Raw genomic sequence first — 15,100 nt, forward strand, 5'->3', positions numbered from 1 at the left:
CTGGATGAACGTGTGTGTCGTCTAGGCATCTCGCCTTTTAAAAGTGTGCGTCAAGGCAATTACATAATCTCTCAGAATGTAGCAGGTTATTTTGTGTTATACCTTTTAAGATGGATTTGTGGTTTGTTCATTGTCTTTCTCAGGAAATAAAGTGCTGAGTAAAAGCTATAGCCAAAGTTTGAAAGTTTAGCTCACTGTTTCGTAGTTTGTTATGAGACTCCGTGCACATGCTCTTCTTGTTCGACTATTGCTCAGCTTTTAACACAATCAGGCCCACTAAGCAAGTTACAAACCATCTGATTTCATCCACTTACAACTGGATTCTGGACTTTCTCACCAACAGACCACATGTAGTGGTACCACAAAGTTTCTGCAGAGCCTCCCCAAGGTTGCTGCACTCTTCTTACAACAATCACAACTGCTCATTCATCCATTAAACGGGCCAGACGCCGCTGATTTTACACATGGAGATCAGTTTACTCATCATTAGTCAGCCCGCGAAATCAGTTGCATGTACTTAATTGCTCTGGAGGAGTGTTATTGTATTAAGAGAAAATAACCCTGATGATGTCATAGCCATGTCATTGGGGTTATCTCGGCTTGAGTCGAAAGACTAAATTACTAACTGGGGTGCAGGGTTTGAAAGCTGTGGGTGCTTACCAGGCAGGGAGGGCCTCATGACTTGATTCCACCGGGCACGGTTGCGTCGTGTTCTGGCTTTTATTCCGTCCTCTGCATGTCTTCATATCCCACGGGGAGTGTTTCAGAAGTGAAGTGCCTGCTGGATTTTGTTGACTTGGCTATTTTTCCTTGCTGGTTGTGTGCCTGGTGCAATCAGTCGGGTTACATTATGGGAATTGTAGGATACAGTGTTTTTGGAGGTCGACGCAAAGTGGCGACTAAAAGTCAGGTCATTTCGGTCTCTGCTGCTTTGACTTTATGGAAGTGCAGTATTAAATCATGGGGAGAACACCTTTAAAAAGATCTAGTATTCAAACAGTCCTCAGCTCAACAGTGTCGGTGTCACAAAAAAGGCGTGTGAATAAAGCCTAACTAAGCCAAGTCTAACTGTGGTAGTGCAACGTGTCTACTTCTTTCATTGCAAGTGTGTGCGTGTGACATCTTTTTCCACAGGCTCTCCTAATGCTCCTGATGGATGCATGAGGCCAGTGGTTCTCCCTTGTTATGGTTCCTTTGATGACAGTGTGTTGTGTTGACATTATGGCGGCTTCCTGTGCGACTTCAGCGTATGTTGACAGTTTCCTGTGTGTTCAGCCTCAGTGTGTGAAGTGCCGTAATCAGGGTATCTTTTGTTGAATAATAGATGCAATGATTGACCGGCTTACACACAGCAGGTTTTTCCATTTCAGCTCACTCATAATTCAGCAAAGGCATGAAACATAACAGTTTCTCAAATGTTATTCTTTTGTGTCAGCACAATTTATCCACAGGATGGAAGATCCACCACAGCCAGAAAACAACAGAGAAAGCGTGTCCCACAGTGACACCACAGTCACGTAGAGCTCCGCAAAAAATGAAGAAAAAACAGCTGGTAACCTACTTGGGCTTTACACATGATAATGTTCTTGGGATTAGAGCGTTTTGTGGTTTAACATGGATCATTGCTCAAAAGCTCATTTTAATATAAAGAGAAATTCAAATTCAACTTTACTGTCTCGAAATTACAATTTATGTCGAGGCCATGTGAAACTCAGAATGCACACATGCTTGAACGTTGGATACATAAAACATAATAAAATGATAAAACATATGGTGCAGAACATATACGACAACATTCAACTCTCCTTTTCATTGTTAACGTTAGCAACTCTAAAACTGAGAAGAGAGGAAAGCTGGTTTTTCTGTTTATCAATCAGCTATCTAAACACAACACCGGTGTTTTTTTGGAGAGACTATTAACACCTGGTGGACATGTGAGAGACAGATTAACAAAAGAACAGTGCTGAGACTGAGGTATCCTGAGTTTTAATCCCACTGGATCCTACACTTCCCATAATGCAACTCACATTTTTTGATTAGACTCTGCATGATGACACTGAGTACAACAGCTCTCCACAGTTGATCTATAATGAGTCAATTAGTGAGGTTTCAGAGGAACTGGTTGGTGGATTTGCCCTTTTTTGTAACTGCTGAAATCTTGCACGTCTTAAAAATTAAGTAAAAAGTCTTTTAGAGGGCAGGAGAATGAAAAAAGGCTGCATGAAATAAAGTTATTAGCTTGATGTTTGTCGTGCACCCAAAGTAGCCTGTGGTAGGGGTTTTGTTTTTCCCTCCAGAGTGGAGAGGGCTTGTTTTTTCAGACTGTTGCTGTTGTTCTGTGTACCTCAAAGGTTGAAGCATGGCAGAAACATTACAGAGGTCAATGTTTTATTTCCTTTGTGGTAATCTCTGTTAAAAATGTGCCCACAGTGTTGTAGGGCACTTTCCACCATATGGCATGACTTAGATGAATCAAAGGGCGAATAAACATGGCATGTCATTATCCGCCTTCTTCTTTCCACTTTTTGTTAGATCACAGTAAAAAGTAGCCTTCCTGCCTACAACAGTTAGCATCAGTCGCTGTCTGCGTGTGTGTTCATCTGTATATGATATGTCTGTGTTAAGCTTCTGCATGCTTGCAAACATATTATTCTTGCAAGTGGATTTTTTTGTCAGAGTGAGATGATGTGTGCCGGTGAATTACAGGGCAACTGAGCACGAGATATCAAATTTCCATCAGTTCTGTCTGTGCTCACTCAGGCCTGGATGGGGGTTATTAAGGCACTACGAGGGGTCATAAGAAGGTCGTTGTAGACTATGAAAGGTTATAGAGGGGTTATAAAGGGGCTGTGAGTCAGAGGTTTGAACTGTTTGCTCCCTGCTTTTGCTCTGTGAGTCATTTTCTGGCTTAGCAGGATCCATTTCAGGGTCCATTCACCTCAGGGGGGAAACAGATGTCTGTTAGAGGATCACAGGCCTCTAAATACTTGTGTAGGTATTTTGGGGATCTTACACACTAATGTTTGGATTTGGTCAGGAGCTAATAACTGAAATATTTGGTGGCAATTTTACCCGTCTGTGAATCACCATGTCGTGAGTCTGAGGCTCGCGCTCTTTGTGCGGGTCACTTTGAAGCCCTCCTCCTCTGCAACATCTCTCCTCTGCATACTGTCGAGGATAGCAAAAATAATATTTGTCATAACCAGTGAAACTTTGCTCAAATATTTAGATTTCACTGAGGTGTAAATCTGTTTTCAAACTTTCGAACAATCCCTATCTTTTTGTTTGCTTGCTGTGAATTTTCCTTAAAGGACAAAGATGTGGAAACACTCACGCAATCCTACAGAAAGGCTTGCGTACAAGGTCGGGAGGCCCGTATTATTTTAGCATCCTGATGAGAGGTAGATTTATGTATACACACATGGTTAGGTGGTATGTCAGTTTTTGGTTGTTCTTTCCATTTGGCTCAAGTTTAGAGTAAGGATGTGGTTTGTGTTGGACGATAAGGAGAAATTACTTTTCTAACTGTTTGTAGTTGTGTGTTTGTGTGTATGTTACATTGTCACTTAGATACAAAAGAAAACCTGTGTAATATGCTTTTTCCTCCTTTAGTACCAGAGTTATGTTCATGAGATTTGACGTTTTGATGCAAACACACATGCACAGTGTTGCATCTCCTTCTCAGATAAAGAATAAAGAGTGAGGTTTAGTGAAACTTTGACTTGGTTGCTGATAAATTACAATGTTTAATTAAATCCAAGAAACAAACCACATAACAAGGACACAAAAACAGTTTATATGACAGATTTACATGAAACAAAATCTCTATGTTCAATATATACACAGCATGACTGGAGAAAAGAGGACAAATAGCAAAAACCTGCACTCTTGAAGCATTTGCAAAGCACTCCAAAAGCAAGTGGTCATATTGAAGCTTTAGGTTCTGTTTTAATACAAATATGTTACCCCTAATTAAGAAACCATTTTCAGTTATACTTGGGGTTCTTTATATGCACGGTTATTAGATCAACCCCCCCCCCCAAAAAATAAATAAATAAATAAATAAATAAAAAAAAGATAAAGTCATATTTACATACCATATTCTTACAAGTTTCATTATTTTTAGTTTTAGGACTAGCGACCTCATTTGAATAGAAAATGATGGAATATTGGTATGTCTGATATTAGCTAGCATTAATGTTCGTCAAGCTATTCCCTTGAAATGAGGGATCTTTTATAAAAGGCAAACTTCAGCTGTGTCTCTGTGTTGCAACACATGCTGTTTTTCGAACCACCTGCATCATTTACATTTTGTTCACATCACAGCTTGAAATCTTCAGTTGACAGTTATCATTAGTCAGAAGGTTCAGGGAAATCTGTTTTTAACTCATGCATTCAGTGAAACCAGTACATCAAAATTAGGTGAAAATTAAATGTAATTCTTCATTAATCCCAGTAGGATTTAGTGTTGGCCATTGATTAAGGACAATTCAGCATGGTGGGTGTTTGCTTTCCCAGGGGTGGAACCCAGCTTGACCAGTCAAACCAGTGACTCACTCTGTCACCCATTCAAGGTAGACCAGTCTACTAAAGTCCAAATAATTTTCTTTAATCTTTGAATGAATGAATTCTTTTCTTTGATTTTCTTCTGTTTTCATGCTGGGCCCTTGATCTTAACTCCCAGAGTACCAATTTAAGACATTTCAGTAACTTTTGATGCTTCCTATTTATGAGGCATGACTGCAGTTACTTAGGGTGAAAGAGTCAGAGGCCCTCGCTACAGATCCATTGCATACCACTGAGGTGTTTATGGAGGAAGTGAGCGGTTCCTCCCTTTAACACCAGGGAATATGCAGACACAGACCTTACACGCACAAACGCAGGAGGCTGCAGATAGCAAGCCAAGACCTGCGTATATTCACAAGGGGTAAAAGAGAAAAGACGAAAAGAACTGATGGCTGGAAGCATTGATGGATGAAGCTAAGGGACATCAAAACGCAGGGGGACATGAGGACGAGGGAAGAGGTGGGAGGATATGTGGAGATGTAGGAGGTAGTGAAAGATACAAGGAAGATGGAGGGATAGAGAGGAGCAAGAAAAGGGAGGTCTGCTGTTTCCTCACGAGGGCAGAATGAATGGTGAGTTCATGGTCTGGTTTGCCTCCTGGGGTCTTAGACACACACACACACACACACGCACACACACACACACACACACACACACACACACATATGTGTTTACAAAGGAGATTACAGCAGTTCCACTCTGTACCTCAGAGTAGCAGAGCCATGTGTATAAATGATGAGAGGAATGTACACTAATGTATTGACAATTTAAGCTCCATTTTGTAATATTTCTAACATTATAACCTCTGAGGGAACAGCTGTAGTTCGTTGTCACGTTACTCCCAAATTCAGTTATGTTGTGTTTTATGCTATTTCATTTTTTATGTTAAGTGATCAGGGTCCTTTATGGAGAGAGCAAATAACATGATTCAAAACCTGAAGTTTTAATCATTTTGCTAAAAAAACAAATATATTATAGCTGTTCTAGCTGTTTGATGTTGTTTATTGTAATTGCTGCTTCTAGGGATTTAGTATAGGTTTTGATCCAACCACAGCAGCAAATATGCAAACAATTAGTGCAGACATTATTTGTTTTTCCCCGATTTTCTTCATCAACACTCATCAAAAACGCAGCTACACTGACATTAAGTGTTCATTAATGACCTTGGAAACAGCAGTTGACAAAAACAGCTTATTTATACTTACAACTTACTGTTTATTTGAGGGTAATTAGCTAACAGTACAGGTAACGGCTAAAACATTTTTTTCAGGTTAGCTAACAGCTCAGTTAGCAGCTAAAACGATTTCTTTAAGGCTAGCTAACAGTTCAGTTGAGGAGCTTCAACAATTTCTTTCAGGTTAGCCAACAGTATAGTTTAGCATTAAAACAGTAGCTAACATCATAACAAACAGCTCAGTTGAGAAGGTTAAACAGTTTGGTTCAGGTTAGCTAACCGCTTAGTTAGCAGCTAAAACATTTTTTTTTAGGTTAGCTAGCAGTTTAGTTTAGGTAGCTAACTATCATAGCTAACTTGCTCAAGCTATGATTAATATCCAACCTTCTCTACCACTTAAGCTACAGCCTATGCTAAAAACTTTTTCCACCACATTGTGGAGTACAACGAAGTTGTTCTAATTGAAAATGTGAATCTAAATAGATAATAACCATCTTTACAACCAGGTTAACAGTTAAAAGTATGTGAGAGGAAAAAATGGTTGGGCTACAAATTCTCAGACAAAATCTTGCCAATCCTGCTGATGAGTAAATGTCACTGAGCTGTGCACGCTATCTGTCAGTCCAATCACAAGCACGTCACCTCCTATTTTAGCCTCTACGTTAAGAGAAATATGGTTTTGCATACGTGTTTCACTGACGTAAATCCTGGCTGGTCAAACATAAAGCCTGTGTGCTCGTGTGTCTTTGGTGGTGTCATTCAGGATCACACCCCTTTCACGCAGGCCGTCACATCATCTCAGCGGTTCCCTCTTTGCTTGATGTAGTGTGTCACATTGGAGTGGACAGCTTCCACTCCAGCAGGGCTACTGTCCACACTGTCTGTGCGCTGTTTCTTATCATTTGCCCTGACAACGCAGACAGAAGTGGACAGAAAATCACGTCATCAGCCGGCCCGTCTTTCACTCTGTCCGCACATCTGCAGCTTTGCCTGTTCGGCGCGAGGGCATTCGATCAGAACAGGGTTTGCACACATGAACTCCCAAGAGCACTTGAGGGAAAACAGAACAGCAGAGGTTAAAAGTTGTGAAGGATTTGAAACAACTTCTATTTTTACATTGCTGTTAGGCTGGAGGGCACTAATATGCAGTCACACACAGCAGTTTCACATGCAGCATGCAGCTTCTAAAAAAGGTTGAAATAGCAAATTCAGAAATTAAACTCAAGCTAAAGTCAATGGCCCTCTCATCCGCCACAACACTCGTACACAGATTTACACTTGCTTTTGTGGATACAGGCACCATGATGCACCACAGGTGTGAGGCTCAGGTTGCACTTAAATATTTAATCATCTGAGCTAACACCTCTCAGGCACCAACACACAGGGGATAGTGTTACCTTTGTACCTCCTGCCATTTCCTCCTCCTCTCAAAATATTGCATCCGCCAACACGCTGTATGACGAGTTAAGTCCAAATGACTTATGTCACATGTATTAAAAATATCAAGTGATTGCATCATATTTACGAGCTGCAGAAACATCTGAAGATGCTCCTTTTCTCTCTCCTTTTTGTTATATTTCACCACGATTACTGTCTCCTGCAAGCCCACAAGAAAAATAAAACAGCTGAATAGTTCAAAACATTTCCCCGAGAAGCTGACATTTTAAAAACAGAGGGTTTTGGAAAATCGGACCACTGATGTCGTAGTGTTTTATGATGGTGTTGATTGTTCCCCCTTTCCATCTCGCTGCCCATTGGATGAATCGCTGTGTATCCTGCAGTTTGCTGTAGCGATGACTGATAACACGTGTCCATACAGTATGTGTGTGGTAATAGTGATGAGTGGGGAGCCTGAGGGTGGTGGTCCAGACTGGAGGTTTGGCGTTAGTCCAGTTGACTAGAATCAGTTGAGTGCGGTTGCAGCTCCATGTTAATCCCTCTGCTTCTGCTCTGTGTTGCAGCCAGTCCAATGACAGCAAAGCACTGTTTCTTAAAATACGGCTCAGAGCGCGGGCCTGTTTCTTGCATGAATCACAAAAATGAGTTATAGAAAATGTTTTTTTTTTCTGTTTATCATAATATAGCAGAACTTTGGCACCAGATCTTTCTCTTCCTTTTATGTTTACGTCTATGACCTTCAGGCTTTTCAAGTTTTTGAGAATTTCTGATTAAAAGGCTAAAAGCAAACTGCTTTTATCAACGTGAATGTAAGAAGATAACAGATCTCGGAGCTTCTTTTGATCTTAAAAGCAGGGTGAGACAGCATCAGTATTGTGCTGTCGTCATACGTCATCTGCGTTGTTTTCATCAGCGGCGCGTCTCCTTTCTCCTTCTGCGGTCGTCTTTAGAATTGACTCGTCATATAGCCTGAGTCATACTGACAGATTCCAGAGCAGTGGCACAAAGAGCTTCTTGTGGTTTGACAGATATCTCATGAAGACCCACGACGTGTCTCTTATGGGGCTTAACCGTGATTACATTTCGGTTATCATTTGTATCTTTTCTCACGCCGGCTGGCACAATGGTGGCAGACATGGCTCTGCCCACAATTGCTTCCTCTTGTAAACAAGCTGGTCACTGATTTGGACTGAATGATGAGAATTTGAGCTACCATGGAGAAGTGATGGAGAAACGATCGTAAACCCAGAGGCTAACACGCAAAGGAAGCTGGCTTTTATCCCGAAAGACTGAGGTTGACTTTTAACAGCAGTGTCATCAGATTGGTTTGGAAATCATGGGAGAAATGAACTTCACGTGCCCTCTTTACCCTAAATAACTACTACAAACGGCCTCTGATTGCTCAGCTGCTCTAGCAGTTACTCAAAATATCCATATCATCTAATAAACATCAATGTAAAGCTTTCATCTTGTTAGTTGTTGCTTTTATTAAGTCACATGTTAAGGTTTTTTAATGCTTAACCAAGAATTGATGGGATGTTTCATGCCTTGTTTTTAAAGGGTCACTTCACCCAAATCACAAAACAGATTTTTACAGATTTTACATATTATAAAATGGTTTTGTTGGCTCAGGTTTTGAGAGGGAGCTTTGAGATTTCTGCTTCCACACTGACACAATGGACGTGAATGAGTTGTGTTTATGGAACAGCACAAACAAAAGCAGTAGTCCCTCTGAAAACTTTAACACTGAGGTTTGTGGATTCTCCGGAGCAACCAGTACATTGCTTCTGGAAATGCTCTTTAGTGTTGAATGTTTTGCAGTTTTTCCATGCAGTGTGCACTACAAGTGAAAATTGTATTTACCTCCATAGTATTGAGATAGAATCTCATATTTGAAAACCTTGGCAAATAAGTCCACATGTAGCGGCATGGGTAGACACCAGCACGCATAACAGAGGATTTAGATTATTTTCTACTTTTTACGAACCAGCCCTTGAATTAAAGTTAATGTAGCATCAACCTGTCAACATGTACAGTTCTGCCAGTATTTAGCACCTGTTCTCAACACCATCCCTCTAACCGCTAACGCTTGTGTTGTATTACACTCCGGTGGAACATTATCCTTCATTACAAGCTGCTCTCACACCATGAACAAAAGAGCAGGAGACTCATCTGACTAATGACCCTATCCTCTGACTGTCAGTTGGCTCTAATGGTTTCCAGCTAAAGCTGATGAACTTGTTGTGTGTATTTTCCTCAGTCGGGCCAGAAATTGAATATAGAATATGTTTAATTGGTCCCACAGTAGTTGTCAGACTACAGTTTACATGAGGTCAAGCTGAACTTTGCTTGTGTTTTGTGTGCATCAGACTTTTGACTCTAATTCTTAAGTACAACTGCCTCATCTGTGGCTGGTAAACTAAAAGAATGTGTAGAAGAAAAGGAAGTAATGGCGGTGGAAAGTGTTGACTCACTCTAAACTGACCAGAAAGGAGGAAGCTGCAAAATGAAATTCAACTTGGCGCCCATTTAAATTTAAGATCCTTTGTGTTTTATGAAAATATTGATATTGTGAGAAACCGTTTTGTACTAAAATTACTGGCTGCAGATTTTTACGATCATAATGTTACCATGGTGATGTGTTCAACATTTAAGCGTCTTCATGATTTCTTAGTAGTGGCCAGAACTATAGCGCTAAACACGCCTAACAGTGAAACCCCAGCTGTCAAACTGGATTAATCAGCCGCTCTGAGCGTGACCGGCGTATCTTCTCTGGTTGCAGAATGCCTCACAGAGAATCATAACGTCATTTGCAGAGATAATGAGATGCATAAGAAAATAAGCGAGACTCGGCTCGTGCAGCTTTGCCCCGTAGTTGTTGAACCAGGCTGCACTGACTCACGGCTCAGGAGACCGGCAGAGGAAGGGCTGTGAAATGTGAGAGAGCAGGGGATGGATCAGATATCGACCACACACATTAGTTAAGCAAGACACATCCTTTCTTCTCATGTTCTCCGACTCCTACATCATTGTCTCCTCTGGATATTTGCCACCGTTTAATCACACTGTCTTTTCATGGTCCTCCCTCTCTCTTCCAACATTAGCTCTTCCATGTTGTTTTCTTTATGTTGGGAACACTCACCTCACACTCACACACACCTTCCTTTCATGCTTATAGGTATTGTGCTGTAATACTCCATTCTCTTTGTGTTTTTGTCATTTGATAACATCAGATTCTATTCATCCTTTTATATAGAACACAGGACTCAATGGAGAAACTCATCCCTAATGCACTCTTGCTCTATTGTTCCTCTTCCTTTTTTACACAAAATCTGACAGAAATACAATGATTCGTTTCAAGGTTCAGTTTTCCCCTCGACTCGTTTGATCATTGTCAAGTTTATTTTAACGCAAAATTTTGTTTGTTAGTAATTAGATACGGAGTACACTATACTGTGTAGAATGGATTTATTAACAATTAAATGAGACAGTTTAAAAGTGAATACTGTATAAAAATAAAGCTGTAGTTATGTTTTCAAAGAGAGGACATCTTGTTTCACTAACAGCAATTCATCTGAGTAGGATGTGAAATTAGCAGTGAATAATCAACTATTCTAAGAACAAAATGTTTTAGCTTTTCTCACCTCAATGGAAAAGAAACAGGAAACAATGCAGTGAAATGACACTAAAATTGCAAGACACTGAAAATGTTCAGATAGTGAGAAAAGTTTTCTTTAAAGAGAGATTGGAAAGGTGCCCTGGGAAGTTTCTGACCACTAGTAGTGCTATAGAGCAACGTTTTCAAGAGTGGACCTCAGTTTTGTTTGTATCGTGTGCACACTCAGGCACACAGGCCACTCGATGCGCCTTCCTGCCTCCAGTTCCAGATATTCTGCTCATTGACACTGTGTGTGGTTATAAGCAATGAATCGTAGCAATGTGACTTTAAAAAGCAAAGAACAACACCACAAGCTTTTTTTTTTAAATCCCCTTTGCAGATGTTTTATGAGGAAGAAAATGTATTCAACTCATTTGTTAGACCTTAAGAAACGATGTGTTTAGGTGAGAAACGCTGAATGCAACTTTAAAAAAGAAAACACCACGGCACAACCTTTAAGATACTACATGGAACAATTTCCTTTAAAGGTCTCCTGTGGAGTTTTTGACCACTGGTGCACCATGGAGCCATGTTTTTGAAAGTGAGCATGTTGAGATACATATTTCTGGAAATTTAAGATAGATATTTTTAAAAATCGGCTTTGCAAATGCTTTATGAGGAAATGCATTCAACACATTTGTTAGGATTAGAATACACACAATAAGTTTTGGTGAGAAACAGTGAATGCACACATAACTCCACAGAGCACCATTAGCATAAGTTCCTGATGTGTAAAAGATAAAAGATAAACTTATTTGATTTAAACCTTTGGCACACTCTGAGATATCACATCACAGCAATAAATAACATTATCAAAACAAAATAAATATCAATAAGTTAATAAATTCAAGATTTCTTAAATACATTTCATATGTATCGTATAACTTTTTCCATGTAACATATGTGCTATACAGTAGACAAAATGAGTCTGCTGAACCATCCGTTGTGTGTGATTGGTGTCAGTCCTTTAGGTTGTGTATCCATGGAAACATTTAGAATCACACTGAACACATTAGCAATGTAAGGTGTCAAGGAAATTGTGGATATTGTGATTGAGCTAAGGAGGAGAAGAGGAGGATCATTCTGAATCATTGCTTTGGGGTGAAACCTGTATTGATGCCACCTCCCCTCCGTGTTTACTAATGGGCTCAGGTCATATACGGCCACATATAATGCCAGAACGTTTCCTCACAGCGAAGAAAATCAGAGGAAAAGACACTCAACATCATGCTTTTAAGTGGGAGTGAATGTAAAATTACACAGCACCTGACAGCAGCTCACACTCCCTACACACAACCACATTTCCTGGCAGAGTGCTTCCTCACGGTGTGGTAGACGAGGTTGTCGTCCAAAAACGAGAGGTCATCGTCAAACGCTATTGGCCGACAGCAAGCCTGAGGGGGCGTGTCTTTGGAAGGGAGCCTCCTGTTGTGAGCGAGGTTGTAAAGGATTTTGTCGTAGTTGGTCTCGGACTTCCTGCAGGGCCCAGAGCAGTACCTGAATATCATTTCCTCGCTGGAGCGGTAGCCCAGACCGAGGTCCGAAACATTGAGGTGGATCTGTTTGAGCACGCAGCCCTGTCCTCGTCCAATACCACCTCCTCCCCTAACCTTCCTCCCTGTCTTCCCCCCTCTAGCTCCTCCTCTTCCTCCTTTACCACTCTGCTGGCTTGCCCCCTTCTTCCTCTCAGGCCTTCGTCGAGTCCTGCTGCTTAAATTTGCTTTGGACGGGGAGGAGGTGGTGGAGGAGGAGGTAGATGAGGACACGGTGGACGAGGAGGAGCGCCGTATTCTACTGATGGTCACTTTGATGAAGTCCACCACATCTTCAAACTCGTTTAGGGGGGGCTCCTCCATGGTGTCTGAAACACATTAAGAGAAATGGCACTCTTAGGGGGAGGTATCACACTGGGCAGCACATATTGTTTCACTTGAACTCATCACTCGCTGTTGGACAGATGCAGCGTTGTGTCATCAGAGCTACACATGCAAATGCAGAAATGGTACACATTGTTTTGTTTCTGCAGAGGAATTCCATCTGAACTGATTCATCCCAGTTACAAATGGATCCCATTCTTATTTATGCACCGCACAGTTGTATGAGTGGACTGGTTGCATTCAAGAAACAGCAGCAACTGCTTGCATGTGGCCTTGTGGGACATACCACTAGGGTTAAAATAATTAATCTATTAGTGGATTGAATGCATATCTACTAGCAACTATTTTAACGATTTATTAATTAAGTCATGTTTTTAGAGCAATGATTGGTTATAAACTTCTTTGTTGTAGGATTTCCTGCTTTTTTTGGACTTTGTGACAGTAAACAAGCAATGTGAAGACGTCTCCTCGGCCTTTAGGAAATTGTTGTATTTTTACGTTTATAATATAATATTTACCAAACAATGAGGAAAATAATCATATTAGTCAAGAATAAAAATAATCCTTAATGCCAGCCTACATACTTTAATTTAATTCTGTCAAAGACTAATAAACAGTTTTACACAGTGGGAAAGGGATGAAGAGAGTAAAAACACCACCAGCTCTGAATGAAGCAGGACTAAGTGCTAATAAGACATTATTGCAAATGTTTACTGGATTATGCACTCTTAAATATATCAATGTTAATAAATTGTTTGGTATTAAATGTATTTTTTCTGAGGTGAAAATATTCCAATAGAGCGGCCACTTCCACGTGTTTTCAATTTGAAGTATTTTTTTCTCTATTGGACGCGTAACAATGCCATTATTTGTTTAAGAAATCAAAAGAATTCATGACTCAGCACGCAAGCTGGGTGAAAATGACTTCTTCGGGTGATTTTTGGCACTTTGACGCTCTAAACTAAACCCCAGGCTCTTACATTTTTCTGCTCCGGCCAGCGTCTCTTCCCAGTCCACTGCGGCCGCCTCGGCGCGGCCGATGCCCGGGGAAGTGACGGACAGGCGGATCTGAACCGGCGGGAGCTCCAGGGGACTCTCGGCGGCGCGCCCTTGTCGCTTGGTGGACGTGGACTGCAGCGGGCCCCGGAGCAGAGGGCTGGCGTGCACAGCGCTCAGCAGTATCAAACAAGTGGTCAGGCTATCCCATAACTTCATTGTCCACTTCAGTCCGACAGAAGGACATGGCGCGACGCAAAATCAACAGGTATCATCTGGCAAACGCGATCAAGAGCATACTGAAGACGTTCAGCAGTTGGAGAGGAAGAGGTGCGGCGCGCTCCTCAGCTCGGGCTCCTACCACCACTGGAAATGCTGAGGATCAGTGTGTAAACTGCACGCTATCACTCACATGCCAGCTGGCTGCAGCGTGGCGCAACATCCAAAGAGACACGAAACCAAAGGCAGACGCGCAAAATGCAAAGCCAGCACTTCCCACTGAAGTTGTTTAGAAAGCGGCGGATCCAGCGACGCTCGGAAGGCAAAATGTAGTCCCAGTTTTTGTCCTTCACCAGGGTTCACACTGCAGCGACTCCTGCTCATCCCCACTCACCATCAATCCTGACTGAGCCGTGAGGAGAGGGAGAGGTCTGCTGCTGACGTCTGACGGTCCATCCTCTGTTTCTGCCTGTCTCCACCCATACGCACACTACACGCGGGGATGGAGTCCAAATTCACGACTGGACTCGAGGTCCAGAGTTGGTGCGGGTGGAGGAGCTCTGTTATGAAAGAGGCTCAGTCTGTGTGCTCAGATGGCCGAGAGGGAGAGAGGAGTTTCACACTTTCCGCTCGCAGTCCTCCAGACTCCTCATCCTGCCTTTTCATGCTTGCTTGATACTGGACGGAAACATGTTTCTAATCAGCCAGTCAAAACAGACCGAATAGATTGTGTTGCTACTTGAAATCACAATGTGCCTGAAATCAAGCTGTTATGCAGTTAATGAGCAGATGACATTTAACATCAAGGGGTTCAGAGCTGATATCCATTACAGGAACTGGATGTTTAACTTGAGGACTCCTGCCAGTAGAAAACATTATTTAGAGTTTTGCGAAAGGTGTAAAGCAAGGTGACATTTTATTACATTTCTTTTGGCACTGCAAAAATGTGCAAAAGAATATTTGAAAGACCTGTTAAGTATATACTATATGCAGGGATTGACAGTTCCTGTTTCAGTGATACATTGTTTTTTTTTAGTATAGGCTACTTTTAAATTGTGTTGGAGTACCTTGTGCATTGTGTCAAGGTTTTCTGATAGATATAGATAGATAGATAGATAGATAGATAGATAGATAGATAGATAGATACTTTATTAATCTCCAAAGAGAAAGTTACAGTTCCAGCAGCTCAAAGGGTGGAAACACAAGAGCATG

At 41.4% G+C, this 15,100-nt stretch overlaps 1 protein-coding gene across 1 annotated transcript; it reads right to left on the reverse strand.

The window, feature by feature from the left end:
• Window positions 1-11,679: 11,679 nt before the first annotated feature.
• On the reverse strand, window positions 11,680-13,894 carry LOC121607140 (glial cell line-derived neurotrophic factor-like). Its single transcript, XM_041937831.1, has 2 exons — window positions 13,654-13,894; window positions 11,680-12,657 (listed from the first exon to the last, which is right to left on the reverse strand). The coding sequence occupies exons 1-2, from the start codon at window positions 13,886-13,888 to the stop codon at window positions 12,083-12,085; spliced, it is 810 nt and encodes a 269-aa protein (XP_041793765.1). The 5' UTR covers window positions 13,889-13,894; the 3' UTR covers window positions 11,680-12,082.
• Window positions 13,895-15,100: the final 1,206 nt, after the last annotated feature.

Source organism: Chelmon rostratus, chromosome 5 (genome assembly GCF_017976325.1).
Source record: "Chelmon rostratus isolate fCheRos1 chromosome 5, fCheRos1.pri, whole genome shotgun sequence".
Lineage (NCBI taxonomy): Eukaryota > Metazoa > Chordata > Actinopteri > Chaetodontiformes > Chaetodontidae > Chelmon > Chelmon rostratus.